At 39.8% G+C, this 18,331-nt stretch overlaps 1 protein-coding gene across 1 annotated transcript in view; it reads right to left on the bottom strand.

Moving 5' to 3' along the window:
* Positions 1–547: 547 nt before the first annotated feature.
* The window catches only part of LOC139754270 (uncharacterized), a 313,522-nt gene continuing 295,738 nt past the window's right edge, over positions 548–18,331 (bottom strand). The window contains exons 8-10 of the mRNA XM_071671642.1: positions 4,077–4,302; positions 3,596–3,776; positions 548–795 (exon numbers count right to left, since the gene is read on the bottom strand). Of these exons, the coding sequence (XP_071527743.1) occupies positions 683–795; positions 3,596–3,776; positions 4,077–4,302 (520 nt within the window). The 3' untranslated portion in view covers positions 548–682. The remainder of the gene's footprint in view (positions 796–3,595; positions 3,777–4,076; positions 4,303–18,331) is intronic.

Here is an 18,331-nt window from a genome sequence, read left to right as displayed (position 1 = left end):
TTTCACAAACTGGGCTTGCACATCAGTTAAAACTTTCTGCATGACATGAGACGGACTCATTTGTTACTTAGCGCAAGAATTATGGCTATAAAACTGACCAGAAGTAAACTACGTATCATATGGAGAATTATGATAGCCTCAGGTTGCAGCATTGACAGCCAGCTCACTCAAAATTTGATAGGAAGTCCCTAAATATCTTTCATTAATGTAAAAAAATCATATGAGCTTTATGTATAGGACCAATAAGCAAGGTATGGCTCATATTCATCTCCAACCCTGCATTTGAAAATATATTCAATATTCTTACAAAATCCTGAATAAGGGCAAATGATAAAGCAACTATACTCTTAGGTAAGGAAATTTTTCATGTAATGTTTTTCCCAAATGGGACCATGGTACACTGTCAAACAAAAAATAATAATATTTGTGGATGTTGTATTATATCGTCAAACTGTCATGATTTCATTCATTTCTTAAAATTCAATGAAAAGTGTCAAATCAAATAAAAGATACTGTCAATAGGAAGTACCAGTAATGAGAGCCATGGTAATCAGTTCTTAGATAAAGGAAATTTATTATGTACATTTATCCTTAAACTAACTCCTTGTGCATCATCATACAACAACAACTAAAACTTTTCAGCTGCAGTTATAGCAACAATACAACAAATAAATATCACCTCCTACAAAATGGGGTCTGTTCCGTTCCAATTCACTGCAGCCTTCTTCCACTTGGTTCTGATGCAATGCTCAAGTGGAGGTACAATGGTCAAGTCACTCTCATCTCCATCTAGGTCTGAAAAACATCAATAAGGTGTCAGGTTTAAACTTTCTCTGTAGAGTCATGGTTTGATAATCTTTCTTAGTACTGTAAAATAGATAAGAAAAATGGAAAATAAGTTATTCCTCAACTACAAATAATGTAGATGGTAGATATATCAAAAATCTTAATATCTACATCAAAATGGTTTCCCAATAATGTTCAGGGATTATCATCTGCTATTTCAATCCTGTTTATGATTAACCATATGCCTTGTATGTACTTACCCAGCTATAAAAATCTCCAAGCAGTACAAACTTAAGATTGTGTGTGTGTGTGTGTGTGTGTGTGTGTGTGTGTGTGTGTGTGTGTGTGTGTGTGTGTGTGTGTGTGTGTGTGTGTGTGTGTGTGCGTGTGTGTGTGTGTGTGTGTGTGAATCACTAAATCCTGAAGGGAAAATCATTAAACAGCCAATGAAAGAACCACTAGACTTGCAGAAACTACTGTGGGAATTACAAATATTTTGTCTCACTTTTATGGAGGGAATTTTCTATTCTTATGATACATAAAGCATAAAGAACACACAAAAAAAAAAATTCAGACATTGCTGGAAGCTATACATCTCAGACAGTCACCAATTAAGGAAAATTTGTTATAAAAATACCGAATTATCTGTAATGGAGCTGTCCTAAAGTGGTGGTGTGCAACCACACAAGAGATAAGGTGTAACAGGGATGTGGTGGGGAGTCGCACAGTGAGAAGCACTCACTTGAAAGGGAAAAGAGGGAGTGTGTTTAGGATAAGGTATTGCCAACAGTGCCAGCAGCATTCACTACATAGCATGCTTCATTAACCAAAGGGGAACATCAATGGAAGTGGCAGTTGGGAAAGTGGCACAGGCAGTGATGAGGTGAAGAAAATGGAGTGATTATTTTACAGGATTGTTGAATATGTTTGATGACAGGGTGGGAAATATACAGGGTTTGGGTTGGGGAAGTGTATGAAGTGAGAGATTCATGGAAAATAATTTGATAAAGAAAGAAGTGGTGAAAGCCTTATGTGAGATGAAATACAGCAAGGCAGCTGGAGTGGTGGACATTGCTAGTGATTTCTTTAGAAAGAGGTGACAATGTTGTGGATTCATTAGTTAAGATTTTCAAAGTTTGTATGATTTAGGGTGAGGTGCCTACGGACTGGCAGAATGCAGGTATGGAACAAATGTATAAAGGCAAGGGGGACAAAGGTGAGTGTTCAAACTACAGGGGTATATGTCTGTTGAGTGTATTGGGTAAGTTGTAAAGGAGAGCAGTGATCGAGAGGGTGAAAGCATGTACAGAGTATCAGACTGGGGAGGAATAATGTGGTTTCGGGAGTGTTACAGGATGTATGGATCAGGTGTTTGCTTTGAATATGTGTGTAAGAAATACTTAGAAATCTGGATGGATTTGTAAGACATTTATGGACCTAGAGAAAGCACACTGTAAGGTTGAGAGATGCCTTGTGGAAGGTCTTACAAATATATGATGTAGGAAGTAAGTTACTAGAAGGAGATAATTTCTGTCAAAAGTTTAAGGCATATGTATGAGCAGGAAAAGAGGAGAATAAGAAATTTCAGATGAAAACTGTTCTACAGCAGGGGTGTGACATCACTAAGGCTATTTAATTTGTTTATAGATGGGGTTGTGAGGGATGTAAATGTGAAAATACAAGGGTCTTGGAAAAAGGAACAAGTATGTACTCTGTAAGGGATAAGGGGGTCTGGGACTTTGTCAGTTGTCTGCTGATGACACAGCACTGGTGGAAGATTCAAGTAAGAAACTGCAGAAGGTGGTGAAATTTATGAGAATGTGTGAAAGGAAGAAGAGTAAATGTGAATAAAAAATAAGGTTATCAAGTTTAGCAGGAGAGAAGGACAGGTTAGTTGAGTGTGAATGTGAACTGAGAAAATATGGAAAAAGTGGAATGTTTTGGTAGGAGTGGACATGGCAACATATGGAACCATGGAAGAAGAAGAGAGTCAGGGTGGGTGAGGAAGTTTCTGGGAGCACTGACGAAAGTGTGGAAAGATACGATACTATCTGGAAGGGCAAAAATGGGTGTTTGAAGATACATGAGCACCAACAATGTTGTGTGGAAGTGATGCATGGAATATAAATGAGAATGTGCAGAAGGTGGGTGTGTCAGATATGAAACATTTAAGAACATGTTGTGTGAGGTGGTTTGCTCAAGAAAATAACAAAAGGGTAAGAGAAAGGTGTGTAATGAAAAGAGTGGTTGAGAGAGCAGAAAGGGGTGTACTGAAATGGTTTAGACATATGAGCAGAATGAGCGAAGAGAGACTGACAAAGATGATACGTGTCAAAAGTGGAGGGGAAAAGGAGTAGAGAGACACCAAACTGAAGATGGAATGAGGGAGTGAAAAATATCTTGAGTGGTCTGGCACTAAGCATGCAGGAAGGTAAAAGGCTCACATGGGATATAGTGAACTGGAATGATGTGGTATAGAGGGGGGGAAATGTGCTGTCAAAGGACTGAACCAGGAAATGTGAAGAAGCTGGGGGAAACCAAGGAAACATCTGTAAGGCCTGATTGTTGATGGGGTTCTGTGGTTTTAGTGCACTGCATACAATGGCTAGATGATGGATGTGAGGGAATGCAGCCTTTCTTTGCTAGTAGACAAGCATAGAAAAAAAAGATCTGTACTTCATGCAAGTAAGAAAGACATTCAGGTGTATCTATATATGTAAAAAAAACTCTATTCAGCAACTGGTTACAAAATATAAACCTTCTGCAAATCTACTTTCAAACCTACTAATATTTCCCGAGTATGACTTACCAATTGTAAGTCTTATTTCATCCTCTTGGAGAGATAAGCCATCATAATAATACAGATCAAACTTGGAAACTGAGGGCATGTCTGATGTCACTGAAGTATCACGGCTAAAGAGGCAACTATAGTGACTCTCGCAACAGACCACCCATATTGGGTATTGTGGGCTCTTGAGGTAGGTACCAACCTACAAAAAAAATGTTAAAAGATAAATCATATCATTCTTCAATATGTTATACTAGTAAAACATGATTAGCAAAGAAGATGTCTCTCTATATGTATGGTAATTTTTTATTTCATATCTACAACAAAAATGAGTTAACTTACCAAATCATCTTTGTCTAAATCTTTGCTTCTTTATTCTTGTTTTCTTATAATTTGTAACATGTTATAGTATTCTTATTCCTTCCATCAATTCTATTCAAGATCTCACTCAGCAGGAGTTACTTTTCAAGACATTCACATCAGCAATTTTTCATTCACTTACCTTATAACAATCATAATGCTCAAATAAAGAAAGGAGCCCAATTTCTCCTTTATGCATTATTCCATGAAGTACAACAGACTGGCCAGGACTGTTGCCCAGTGTATGATCTCCATTAAAGGTGTTTGTAAAAGCTCGTCCGGTGAGAAGAAGATTTACAATTTCTTGTGAAGAGTACCCATGTGCGTTTATAAGATGTCCTCCACCAGAGTCCATATCAGAGTGAATGCTAAGAGATAAACCATACATTTACATCAACAACTGCACAACGGAAATTTGTTGAATAGTACTACTAAGATTTTCTACCTTTACTGTACTATACTGCTGTAAGCACTGGAGGTCTTACTTTACATAAAGCAGCATATAAAGGTAAGACTTTAAGAATGAAGAAATATAAGAAGCAAGGCATATATCATGGATTTAACAATCTATGATTTAGATCACACTATAAGGATCCTTATCAGTTTACATTAAAGCTGATGAACACTAAGACTCAGAATATGCATACAAAAACTCTGATTCATTATAAATATCCTGAAGACTACTTTAAAAAAATCCACTGACAGCTCAACTACGGAAAAGGCAAAGTTGTGTATTATTCCCTTTTGTGTACAATTCCCCCTCTGTCTGACATTCTGACCCCAACCTAACTAGAAAGTGTTTTGAACTCAAAATTTCATTTAAGTGAAGCTTTGACAATTTCTTACTGTATATAAACCAAGTGAAGTAATTTCAGACTATTTTTCTCAAATTTATTTACTGGAATTAAAAGACATTTCAAGGAGAGCATGAGAAGAAAGATAATGAGAGGCAAGTGTTTTGGGAGAAGCTGAGTGAGTGTGTTAGTAGTTTTGATGCACGAGACCAAGTTATAATGATGGGTGATTTGAATGCAAAGGTGAGTAATGTGGCAGTTGAGAGAATAATTGGCATATATGGGGTGTTCAGTGTTGTATATGGAAATGGTGAAGAGCTTGTAGATTTGTGTGCTGAAAAAGGACTGGTGATTGGGAAAACATGCACCTGGGCATGAGAAGAAAGATCAAGAGAGGCAAGTGTTTTGGGAGCAGCTGAATGAGTGTGTTAGTGGTTTTGATGCACGAGACCGGGTTATAGTGATGGGTGATTTGAATGCAAAGGTGAGTAATGTGGCAGTTGAGGGAATAATTGGTATACATGGGGTGTTCAGTGTTGTAAATGGAAATGGTGAAGAGCTTGTAGATTTATGTGCTGAAAAAGGACTGATGATTGGGAATACCTGGTTCAAAAAGCGAGATATACATAAGTATACTTATGTAAGTAGGAGAGATGGCCAGAGAGCGTTATTGGATTACGTGTTAATTGACAGGCGTGCGAAAGAGAGACTTTTGGATGTTAATGTGCTGAGAGGTGCAACTGGAGGGATGTCTGATCATTATCTTGTGGAGGCTAAGGTGAAGATTTGTATGGGTTTTCAGAAAAGAAGAGTGAATGTTGGGGTGAAGAGGGTGGTGAGAGTAAGTGAGCTTGAGAAGGAGACCTGTGTGAGGAAGTACCAGGAGAGACTGAGTACAGAATGGAAAAAGGTGAGAACAATGGAAGCAAGGGGAGTGGGGGAGGAATGGGATGTATTTAGGGAATCAGTGATGGATTGCGCAAAAGATGCTTGTGGCATGAGAAGAGTGGGAGGTGGGTTGATTAGAAAGGGTAGTGAGTGGTGGGATGAAGAAGTAAGAGTATTAGTGAAAGAGAAGAGAGAGGCATTTGGACGATTTTTGCAGGGAAAAAATGCAACTGAGTGGGAGATGTATAAAAGAAAGAGACAGGAGGTCAAGAGAAAGGTGCAAGAGGTGAAAAAAAGGGCAAATGAGAGTTGGGGTGAGAGAGTATCATTAAATTTTAGGGAGAATAAAAAGATGTTCTGGAAGGAGGTAAATAAAGTGCGTAAGACAAGGGAGCAAATGGGAACTTCAGTGAAGGGCGCAAATGGGGAGGTGATACCAAGTAGTGGTGATGTGAGAAGGAGATGGAGTGAGTATTTTGAAGGTTTGTTGAATGTGTTTGATGATAGAGTGGCAGATATAGGGTGTTTTGGTTGAGGTGGTGTGCAAAGTGAGAGGGTTAGGGAAAATGATTTGGTAAACAGAGAAGAGGTAGTGAAAGCTTTGCGGAAGATGAAAGCCGGCAAGGCAGCAGGTTTGGATGGTATTGCAGTGGAATTGATTAAAAAAGGGGGTGACTGTATTGTTGACTGGTTGGTAAGGTTATTTAATGTATGTATGACTCATGGTGAGGTGCCTGAGGATTGGCGGAATGCGTGCATAGTGCCATTGTACAAAGGCAAAGGGGATAAGAGTGAATGCTCAAATTACAGAGGTATAAGTTTGTTGAGTATTCCTGGTAAATTATATGGGAGGGTATTGATTGAGAGGGTGAAGGCATGTACAGAGCATCAGATTGGGGAAGAGCAGTGTGGTTTCAGAAGTGGTAGAGGATGTGTGGATCAGGTGTTTGCTTTGAAGAATGTATGTGAGAAATACTTAGAAAAGCAAATGGATTTGTATGTAGCATTTATGGATCTGGAGAAGGCATATGATAGAGTTGATAGAGATGCTCTGTGGAAGGTATTAAGAATATATGGTGTGGGAGGAAAGTTGTTAGAAGCAGTGAAAAGTTTTTATCAAGGATGTAAGGCATGTGTACGAGTAGGAAGAGAGGAAAGTGATTGATTCTCAGTGAATGTAGGTTTGCGGCAGGGGTGTGTGATGTCTCCATGGTTGTTTAATTTGTTTATGGATGGGGTTGTTAAGGAGGTAAATGCAAGAGTTTTGGAAAGAGGGGCAAGTATGAAGTCTGTTGGGGATGAGAGAGCTTGGGAAGTGAGTCAGTTGTTGTTCGCTGATGATACAGCGCTGGTGGCTGATTCATGTGAGAAACTGCAGAAGCTGGTGACTGAGTTTGGTAAAGTGTGTGGAAGAAGAAAGTTAAGAGTAAATGTGAATAAGAGCAAGGTTATTAGGTACAGTAGGGTTGAGGGTCAAGTCAATTGGGAGGTGAGTTTGAATGGAGAAAAACTGGAGGAAGTGAAGTGTTTTAGATATCTTGGAGTGGATCTGGCAGCGGATGGAACCATGGAAGCGGAAGTGGATCATAGGGTGGGGGAGGGGGCGAAAATTCTGGGGGCGGCCTTGAAGAATGTGTGGAAGTCGAGAACATTATCTCGGAAAGCAAAAATGGGTATGTTTGAAGGAATAGTGGTTCCAACAATGTTGTATGGTTGCGAGGCGTGGGCTATGGATAGAGTTGTGCGCAGGAGGATGGATGTGCTGGAAATGAGATGTTTGAGGACAATGTGTGGTGTGAGGTGGTTTGATCGAGTGAGTAACGTAAGGGTAAGAGAGATGTGTGGAAATAAAAAGAGCGTGGTTGAGAGAGCAGAAGAGGGTGTTTTGAAGTGGTTTGGGCACATGGAGAGGATGAGTGAGGAAAGATTGACCAAGAGGATATATGTGTCGGAGGTGGAGGGAGCAAGGAGAAGAGGGAGACCAAATTGGAGGTGGAAAGATGGAGTGAAAAAGATTTTGTGTGATCGGGGCCTGAACATGCAGGAGGGTGAAAGGAGGGCAAGGAATAGAGTGAATTGGAGCGATGTGGTATACCGGGGTTGACGTGCTGTCAGTGGATTGAATCAAGGCATGTGAAGCATCTGGGGTAAACCATGGAAAGCTGTGTAGGTATGTATATTTGCGTGTGTGGACGTATGTATATACATGTGTATGGGGGGGGGTTGGGCCATTTCTTTCGTCTGTTTCCTTGCGCTACCTCGCAAACGCGGGAGACAGCGACAAAGTATAAAAAAAAAAAAAAAGAGAGATATACATAAGTATACATATGTAAGTAGGAAAGATGGCCAGAGAGCGTTATTGGATTACGTGTAAATTGATAGGCACGTGAAAGAGAGACTTTTGGATGTTCATGTTTATTTATGGATCTGGAGAGGCATATGATAGAGTTGATGGAGATGCTCTGTGGAAGGTATTAAGAAGGGATGTCTGGAGGGATGTCTGATCATTATCTTGTGGAGGTGAAGGTGAAGATTCATAGAGGTTTTCAGAAAAGAAAAGAAAATGTTGGGGTGAAGAGAGTGGTGAGAGTGAGCTTGGGAAGGAGACTTGTGTGAGGAAGTACCAGGAGAGACTGAGTGCAGAATGGAAAGAGGTGAGAGCAAATGACGTAAGGGAAGTGGGGGAGGATGGGATGTATTTAGGGAAGCACTGATGGCTTGTGCAAAAGATGCTTGTGGCAAGAGAAATGTGGGAGGTGGTCAGATTAGAAAAGGTAGTGAGTGGTGGGATGAAGAAGTAAGATTATTAGTGAAAGAGAAGAGAGAGGCATTTGGATGATTTTTGCAGGGAAATAGTGCACATGGCTGGGAGATGTACAAAAGAAAGAGGCAGGAGGTCGAGAAAGGTGCAAGAGGTGAAAAAGAGGGCGAATGAGAGCTGGGGTGAGAGAGTATCATTAAATTTCGGGGAGAATAAAAAAATGTTTTGGAAGGAGGTAAATAAAAAGCGTAAGACAAGAGAACAAATGGGAACATCAGTAAAGCGGGCGAATGAGAGTTGGGGTGAGAGAGTATCATTAAATTTCAGGGAAAATAAAAAAATGTTTTGGAAGGAGGTAAATAAAAAGCGTAAGGCAAGAGAACAAATGGGAATATCAGTAAAGGGGGCTAATGGGGAGGAAATAACAAGTACTGGTGATGTGAGAAGGAGTGAGTATTCTGAAGGTTTGTTGAATGTGTTAGATGATAGAGTGGCAGATATAGGGTGTTTTAGTCGAGGTGGTGTGCGAAGCAAGAGGGTTAGGGTGAATGATATGGTAAACAAAGAAGAGGTAGTGAAAGCTTTGTGGAAGATGAAAGCCGGCAAGGAGGCAAATTTGGATGATATTGCAGTGGAATTCATTAAAAAAGGGGGTGACTATGTTGTTGACTGGTTGGTAAAGATATTCAATGTATGTATGGCTTATGGTGAAGTGCCTGAGGATTGGCGGAATGCATGCATGGTGCAACTGCACAAAGGCAAAGGGGATAAAGGTGAGTGCTCAAATTACAGAGGTATAAGTAGGTTGAGTATTCCTGGTAAATTATATGGGAGGGTATTGACTGAGAGGGTGAAGGTATGTACAAAGCATCAGATTGGGGAAGAGCAGTGTGGTTTCAGAAGTGGTAGAGGATGTGTGGATCAGTTGTTTGCTTTGAAGAATGTACGTGAGAAATACTTAGAAAAACAAGGATTTGTATGTAGCATTTATGGATCTGGAGAGGCATATGATAGAGTTGATGGAGATGCTCTGTGGAAGGTATTAAGAATATATGGTGTAGGAGGCAAGTTGCTAGAAGCAGTGAAAAGTTTTATCGAGGATGTAAGGCATGTGTATGAGTAGGAAGAGAGGAAAGTGATTGGTTCTCAGTGAATGTAGGTTTGCGGCAGGGGTGCGTGATGTCTCCATGGTTGTTTAATTTGTTTATGGATGGGGTTGTTAGGGAGGTGAACGCAAGAGTTTTGGAGAGGGGCAAGTATGCATTCTGTTGTGGATGAGAGGGCTTGGGAAGTGAGTCAGTTGTGGCTTGCTGATGATACAGCGCTGGTGGCTAATTCGAGTGAGAAACTGCAGAAGCTGGTGACTGAGTTTGGTAAAGTGTGTGAAAGAAGAAAGCTGAGAGTAAATGTGAATAAGAGCAAGGTTATTAGGTACAGTAGGGTTGAGGGACAAGCCAATTGGGAGGTAAGTTTGAATGGAGAAAAACTGGAGGAAGTGAAGCGTTTTAGATATCTGGGAGTGGATTTGGCAGCGGATGGAACCATGGAAGCGGAAGTGAGTCACAGGGTGGGGGAGGGGGCGATGGTTCTGGGAGTGTTGAAAAATGTATGGAAGGTGAGAACATTATCTGGGAAAGCAAAAATGGGTATGTTTGAAGGAATAATGGTTCCAACAATGTCATACAGTTGCAAGGCATGGGCTATAGATAGGGTTGTGAGGAGGAGAGTGCATGTGATGGAAATGAGATGTTTGAGGACAACAGGTGGTGTGAGGTGGTTTGATCGAGTAAGTAATGAAAGGGTAAGACAGATGTGTGGTAATGAAAAGAGTGTGGTTGAGAGAGCAGAGGAGTGTGTTTTGAAATGGTTTGGTCACATGGAGAGAATGAGTGAGGAAAGATTGACAAAGAGGATATATGTGTCAGAGGTGGAGGATATGAGGAGAAGTGAGAGACCAAATTGAAGGTGAAAGGATGGAGTAAAACGATTTTGAGCAATTGGGGCCTGAACATGCAGGAGGGTGAAAGGCGTGCAAGGAATAGAGTGAATTGGAATGATGTGGTATACTGGGGTCGACATGCTGTCAATGGATTGAACCAGGGCATATGAAGCATCTGGGGTAAACCATGGAAAGTTTTGTGGGGTCTGGATGTGGAAAAGGAGCCGTGGTTTCGGTGCATTATACATGACAGCTAGAGACTGAGTGTGAATGAATGTGGTCATTGTTGTCTTTTCCTAGCGCTACCTCGCACGCATGCAGGGGAGGGGGTTGTCATTTCATGTGTGGCGGGGTGGCAACAGGAATGAATAAAGGCAGCAAGTATGAATTATGTACATGTGTATATATGTATAAGTCTGTGTATGTATATATATGTATACATTGAAATGTATAGGTATGTATATGTGCATGTGTGGACATGTATGTATATACAAGTGTAAGTGGGTGGGTTGGGCCATTCTTTTGTCTGTTTCCTTGTGCTACCTCGCTAATGCGGGAGACAATGACAAAGTATAATAATAAAAAAAAAAATTCAAGGAGAGCAAAATTTCATCTGATAGGTTCATGAGAGACAGCTGAATGGAAGTAAAGCTTTCAGGAATGAAGTGATATTAGGTTTGTTAAAGTATGATGATCACAAAGCACTTGTTAGTATGATTATCATCATGTTTCAGAATGTGTTAGATGATAAAATGCTTGTTAAAGGATGAAGATGATCATGCTTGAGAACGTCAAGGAATTAGATGTTGGTTAGAGTATAATGATTATCATGTATGAGAATATGCTGGGCATTGAGATAAAAGATGATGAAAGGTATATAACTAATCAAGTCTGTAAGCTTTGGGCTGTCAGTTACAAAATATGAACTTTCTGACAGAATAATTCTATTTCTCCATATTCTGACTGGTCACTAGTGCATGGGTGTTCTAGCTACTGAGGGGTGAGATTGCACGCTAGTTAGCTATAAAGTACTAATTTGTGGCTAGACCAATGAATTCCTATCAACTCAACTCATGGCAGATGATCAATCTCTTACTAGCTACTCACAGGAAGACATGACCATACTCTCAAGTTTGATCACAACTTATGAGGTCTGTGCTGTATATCATCAAAACCATCAGGTATTTCCCTCTTTCATTACCATGAACAAATCTGGCAATGTGCAAAATATCTATAAAATAAGGAAGTAATGGGAAATACTACAAACAAAAACTAATTACAAATGTGTTGTCATTCAAAATATATGACAATTGATAGGTTTGTGATGGTTTTTGACAGCATTGGTGAAGATGTAAAAAGAAAAGGAAGACTGAACACAAGATCAACACCCTTACACACCATGAAACGACTGCTGCATCAATTACTAGTTCATCAAATTTGTGTCTGGTGTGACTGTCACATTTGAAAAAGATAATCTCCTAAACCTGAGTAATTCCAACGACATATCAAATTTTGGCAAGTCATTCCTCGAAGCCTGCTCTCTCATGGTAATTCAACTCTACTAAGACATATGGCAATCCTAAGTAGCATGCATGACAAGTGCACCAGTTACCTTCCAGGACCCAAGATAAAAGGTACTGAATGCACTCCTTTTAAAAATTTTCTCTTGTCCCTCTCGCACAACCCTACCCTCCATTATGCATAAATATTCACCAGCAAAGCTGTTTATAATGTCTATAAATGTTTATACAGTGTCTGCTGGTGTATTTTGTGACATTTCATCATTCAAATTCGTAACCATCTTTTGTGTAGAAAACAACTCAAGTCTCAATATAATGCCCCCTGTGCATCAGTTAAGCATCTCATGCCTCTGTAAAAGTAATGCATAATGTTGTAGTGTTGTTATATTTCAAGGTATTTATCCTCTTAAGATAACATATCATGTCTGTTCAACTCCATTAATATACCCCACTACATGTGTGCATATGGCCAGTGTCTAGTTACTGCTTTAGATAATGATGAACTTGATGATGCCTCAGCAGTGTCCATCAGTCACTGAGTATGGAACTGACAACCCTGAATCAGCGACTATATTCCCAAATCTGTTTTGTAAACTTCTGGTCGCTATGGTGTGCAGATACTGCAAGGCAGACGAGCAGCACCCTGCAATATGACTTCCCCTTGCTGCCTCTTCACCCCTGCTAAAGCCAAGTGGTGCACAGCAATTACGACATGCACAGCCATCTATTTCTCCACACCCCATCACTGCTAACCACCCTACCTCACCCTATGCAATTCCCTCAAGCATCTACCATAGCACTGAAAAGCATAATTGTTATAAAATATAATTCAATTACACTGGTATAATACTACAAAATCTGATGCTCTGTACATGCCTTCACCCTCTCAATCAATACCCTCCCATATAATTTACCAGGAATACTCAACAAACTTATACCTCTGTAATTTGAGCACTCACTCTTATCCCCTTTGCCTTTGTACAATGGCACTATGCACGCATTCCGCCAATCCTCAGGCACCTCACCATGAGTCATACATACATTAAATAACCTTACCAACCAGTCAACAATACAGTCACCCCCTTTTTTAATAAATTCCACTGCAATACCATCCAAACCTGCTGCCTTGCCGGCTTTCATCTTCCGCAAAGCTTTCACTACCTCTTCTCTGTTTACCAAATCATTTTCCCTAACCCTCTCACTCTGCACACCACCTCGACCAAAACACCCTATATCTGCCACTCTATCATCAAAGAGCAGTGTGGTTTCAGAAGTGGTAGAGGATGTGTGGATCAGGTGTTTGCTTTGAAGAATGTATGTGAGAAATACTTAGAAAAGCAAATGGATTTGTATGTAGCATTTATGGATCTGGAGAAGGCATATGATAGAGTTGATAGAGATGCTCTGTGGAAGGTATTAAGAATATATGGTGTGGGAGGAAAGTTGTTAGAAGCAGTGAGAAGTTTTTATCGAGGATGTAAGGCATGTGTACGTGTCGGAAGAGAGGAAAGTGATTGGTTCTCAGTGAATGTAGGTTTGCGGCAGGGGTGTGTGATGTCTCCATGGTTGTTTAATTTGTTTATGGATGGGGTTGTTAGGGAGGTAAATGCAAGAGTTTTGGAAAGAGGGGCAAGTATGAAGTCTGTTGGGGATGAGAGAGCTTGGGAAGTGAGTCAGTTGTTGTTCGCTGATGACACAGCGCTGGTGGCTGATTCATGTGTGAAACTGCAGAAGCTGGTGACTGAGTTTGGTAAAGTGTGTGGAAGAAGAAAGTTAAGAGTAAATGTGAATAAGAGCAAGGTTATTAGGTACAGTAGGGTTGAGGGTCAAGTCAATTGGGAGGTGAGTTTGAATGGAGAAAAACTGGAGGAAGTGAAGTGTTTTAGATATCTGGGAGTGGATCTGGCAGCGGATGGAACCATGGAAGCGGAAGTGGATCATAGGGTGGGGGAGGGGGCGAAAATTCTGGGGGCCTTGAAGAATGTGTGGAAGTCGAGAACATTATCTCGGAAAGCAAAAATGGGTATGTTTGAAGGAATAGTGGTTCCAACAATGTTGTATGGTTGCGAGGCGTGGGCTATGGATAGAGTTGTGCGCAGGAGGATGGATGTGCTGGAAATGAGATGTTTGAGGACAATGTGTGGTGTGAGGTGGTTTGATCGAGTGAGTAACGTAAGGGTAAGAGAGATGTGTGGAAATAAAAAGAGCGTGGTTGAGAGAGCAGAAGAGGGTGTTTTGAAGTGGTTTGGGCACATGGAGAGGATGAGTGAGGAAAGATTGACCAAGAGGATATATGTGTCGGAGGTGGAGGGAACAAGGAGAAGAGGGAGACCAAATTGGAGGTGGAAAGATGGAGTGAAAAAGATTTTGTGTGATCGGGGCCTGAACATGCAGGAGGGTGAAAGGAGGGCAAGGAACAGAGTGAATTGGAGCGATGTGGTATACCGGGGCTGACGTGCTGTCAGTGGATTGAATCAAGGCATGTGAAGCGTCTGGGGTAAACCATGGAAAGCTGTGTAGGTACGTATATTTGCGTGTGTGGACGTATGTATATACATGTGTATGGGGGGGGGTTGGGCCATTTCTTTCGTCTGTTTCCTTGCGCTACCTCGCAAACGCGGGAGACAGCGACAAAGTATAAAAAAAAAAAAAAGAAAAAAAAAAAATACTACAAAAATACTGTATATTTTGTTACACTTCAGTATGCTGTAATACATGTCAGTACAGTACATGGGGATGGAATTTTTTTTCTAAAATTGCCTTAGAGCTAAAATATACAGGGCAGTAAAATTTTAAAACCACCACATATAAAAGTAATGGCAAAACTGAAAACGGTGAAAAAGTTTTGAAACATTTCTCGTTTTTGTTTTCTTCAATTCATCAGCCTTAGTAATACTCGAACTCAGTCTCTGATTTCACGAATGTAAAGCTAAAACTTTGCTTTTTGTTATAAAATTTATTGTGTTTGTTTTTTTGCATGCAAAAAGCAGTTAGTTTTTATTGGAAACTAAAATGTATAACTTCACAGTCAAAAATATTTTTCATTTATTCCTTTCTGATTATACATGAAAGAGCAACCTATAATACACTGAATGTAGTTGATTTCACAAAAAACATTCAAAGGTTACTGAAAGAGTTAATAAAGCTTAAACGTGTTGTGATGTAAACTGCATCTGTATGATAACATGTTAAGAAAAATATGATATTCCATGAGAATTTCAGTACTTGACCCACCCACATCATGTAAGTGAATATGTTGCTAAGGAAAAAATACATATATAGAGATTCATTAAAGAATTTTACAGCAAAATGATGGCCACTGTTAGAGAGATAATTCTACTAAAATAAATCATACATGAATTCAATGACCTAAAGCATATAATTGTGTGTTTTTCCTAAAGAAAACCTTCTTTATGAATTTCTCATTACAAAAAACTATCTAGGAATAATACAAATGATAAGACCCTATCAACTGTGCCTCACCTCAGGATCATGATTGTGTGAATAGTATGTTGCCAGTATCAAGATAAGGTGAATAACAAATAAAATCTAATGTAACACTAATCAAACTGCAAAAACAACACAGTGTCACTGATTATTGTGAAAATGAGAGCAACTGGATAACAGTGCCATTAAAAACTCTGTGATTGTGTATGGTAAGAGTATTATATCCATGCTCTGACTACCATGAAATTTTTTACGTGCCAAGCAAAATCATTACATATTGATCCTTATGGAGTTCACAGTACTGATCGCTCAGTATTGTAATGGTCTTGAACTGGATAACTTTTTTCTCCTAGATATAGGACATTTCAGCCTGTGAAAAATATCAAAGTTTATCCTTAAACAAATTTGAAAAATAAGCTGCTTAAAGAAATATTCATAAAACATAAACTTACTTTTCAATTCCCCTAGTGAATATGAGAGAATACAAGAGAATAACACAGCCAGAACTAGTCTCTGAAGTGAAAGCTGTAAGATGCCGAGTTACAGCTTCAAGAAGGTCTTGCTGCTCAACAAACTCATGCAAGGTGAGATTCTCTGTCATCCCATCCTGGCTGTACCGACCAATACCATGCTCCGTGAAATGTGCAAAAGAACCAGGCCTGTGAAATCAAGAAAATTTATTAAGCCATACTTTCAACACTTTGAATGTATATATTTCTTATCAGAAGCCTAAACTCCATTCAGACATTGGCAGAAATACAAAATTTTCCACAATCATTTTAGTTAGCATAAATTTCTAATGGTTTTCAAGTCTATGACCCTGTAACAATTCTAAATACAAAATGACTGAAAAATAGCAGATGCTGCAATTTTGCCTCCTGACTGCACTGTAAAAAAAAATTAACTGCATGACTGGCAGACTACTCAATTAAGGACAACATATGTACCAGACATATATATGTCCCAGTGTATAACAAGTGTAAAACACCCTCAAAAACTGAAATTTCCACACATGCATGTGCTCGCCCTATGGTAGAAAACTTTATGGATATGAAGTACAAGAATGAAGAAATCTTACATCATCTACCTGTGAAGTAACATGGGTAGCTGAATGGAAAATTGAAAGATAAGAGGAAAATGGTTTGAAAAAAAAAATATGAACAAGCAGTGTTTCAGAAATATGGAATCAGAAGACATAAGACTGGACTCCTGTGGTGCAGCGGTCAGTGTTACTGACCATGACGCATTCACGAGCCACCCATGGTTGAGCGCATAGGTGCGAAGCCTGGTTACATCAGTCTATAAACAGTCTGCCCAGCTGTTTATCCACCCCTAAGAGTTCAATAATAAAATGGGTACCTGGTTCAGGCTAGATATCTGGGAGTGGATTTGGCAGCGGATGGAACCATGGAAGCGGAAGTGAGTCACAGGGTGGGGGAGGGGCGATGGTTCTGGGAGTGTTGAAAAATGTTTTGGAAGGTGAGAACATTATCTGGGAAAGCAAAAATGGGTATGTTTGAAGGAATAATGGTTCCAACAATTTTCATACAGTTGCAAGGCATGGGCTATAGATAGGGTTGTGAGGAGGAGAGTGATGTGATGGAAATGAGATGTTTGAGGACAACAGGTGGTGTGAGGTGGTTTGATCGAGTAAGTAATAAAAAGGGTAAGACAGATGTGTGGTAATGAAAAGAGTGTGGTTGAGAGAGCAGAGGAGTGTGTTTTTGAAATGGTTTGGTCACATGGAGAGAATGAGTGAGGAAAGATTGACAAAGAGGATATATGTTCAGAGGTGGAGGATATGAGGAGAAGTGAGAGACCAAATTGAAGGTGAAAGGATGGAGTAAAACGATTTTGAGCAATTGGGGCCTGAACATGCAGGAGGGTGAAAGGCGTGCAAGGAATAGAGTGAATTGGAATGATGTGGTATACTGTGGTCGACATGCTGTCAATGGATTGAACCAGGGCATATGAAGCATCTGGGGTAAACCATGGAAAGTTTTGTGGGGTCTGGATGTGGAAAAGGAGCCGTGGTTTCGGTGCATTATACATGACAGCTAGAGACTGAGTGTGAATGAATGTGGTCATTGTTGTCTTTTCCTAGCGCTACCTCGCACGCATGCAGGGGGAGGGGGTTGTCATTTCATGTGTGGCGGGGTGGCAACAGGAATGAATAAAGGCAGCAAGTATGAATTATGTACATGTGCATATATGTATAAGTCTGTGTATGTATATATATGTATACATTGAAATGTATAGGTATGTATATGTGCATGTGTGGACATGTATGTATATACAAGTGTAAGTGGGTGGGTTGGGCCATTCTTTTGTCTGTTTCCTTGTGCTACCTCGCTAATGCGGGAGACAATGACAAAGTATAATAATAAAAAAAAAATTCAAGGAGAGCAAAATTTCATCTGATAGGTTCATGAGAGACAGCTGAATGGAAGTAAAGCTTTCAGGAATGAAGTGATATTAGGTTTGTTAAAGTATGATGATCACAAAGCACTTGTTAGTATGATTATCATCATGTTTCAGAATGTGTTAGATGATAAAATGCTTGTTAAAGGATGAAGATGATCATGCTTGAGAACGTCAAGGAATTAGATGTTGGTTAGAGTATAATGATTATCATGTATGAGAATATGCTGGGCATTGAGATAAAAGATGATGAAAGGTATATAACTAATCAAGTCTGTAAGCTTTGGGCTGTCAGTTACAAAATATGAACTTTCTGACAGAATAATTCTATTTCTCCATATTCTGACTGGTCACTAGTGCATGGGTGTTCTAGCTACTGAGGGGTGAGATTGCACGCTAGTTAGCTATAAAGTACTAATTTGTGGCTAGACCAATGAATTCCTATCAACTCAACTCATGGCAGATGATCAATCTCTTACTAGCTACTCACAGGAAGACATGACCATACTCTCAAGTTTGATCACAACTTATGAGGTCTGTGCTGTATATCATCAAAACCATCAGGTATTTCCCTCTTTCATTACCATGAACAAATCTGGCAATGTGCAAAATATCTATAAAATAAGG

Source organism: Panulirus ornatus, chromosome 16, assembly GCF_036320965.1.
Source record: "Panulirus ornatus isolate Po-2019 chromosome 16, ASM3632096v1, whole genome shotgun sequence".
Classification (NCBI taxonomy): Eukaryota; Metazoa; Arthropoda; class Malacostraca; order Decapoda; family Palinuridae; genus Panulirus; species Panulirus ornatus.
The sequence above is the reverse complement of the archived record's forward strand: the minus strand, read 5'-3'. Positions and strand labels throughout refer to the sequence as shown.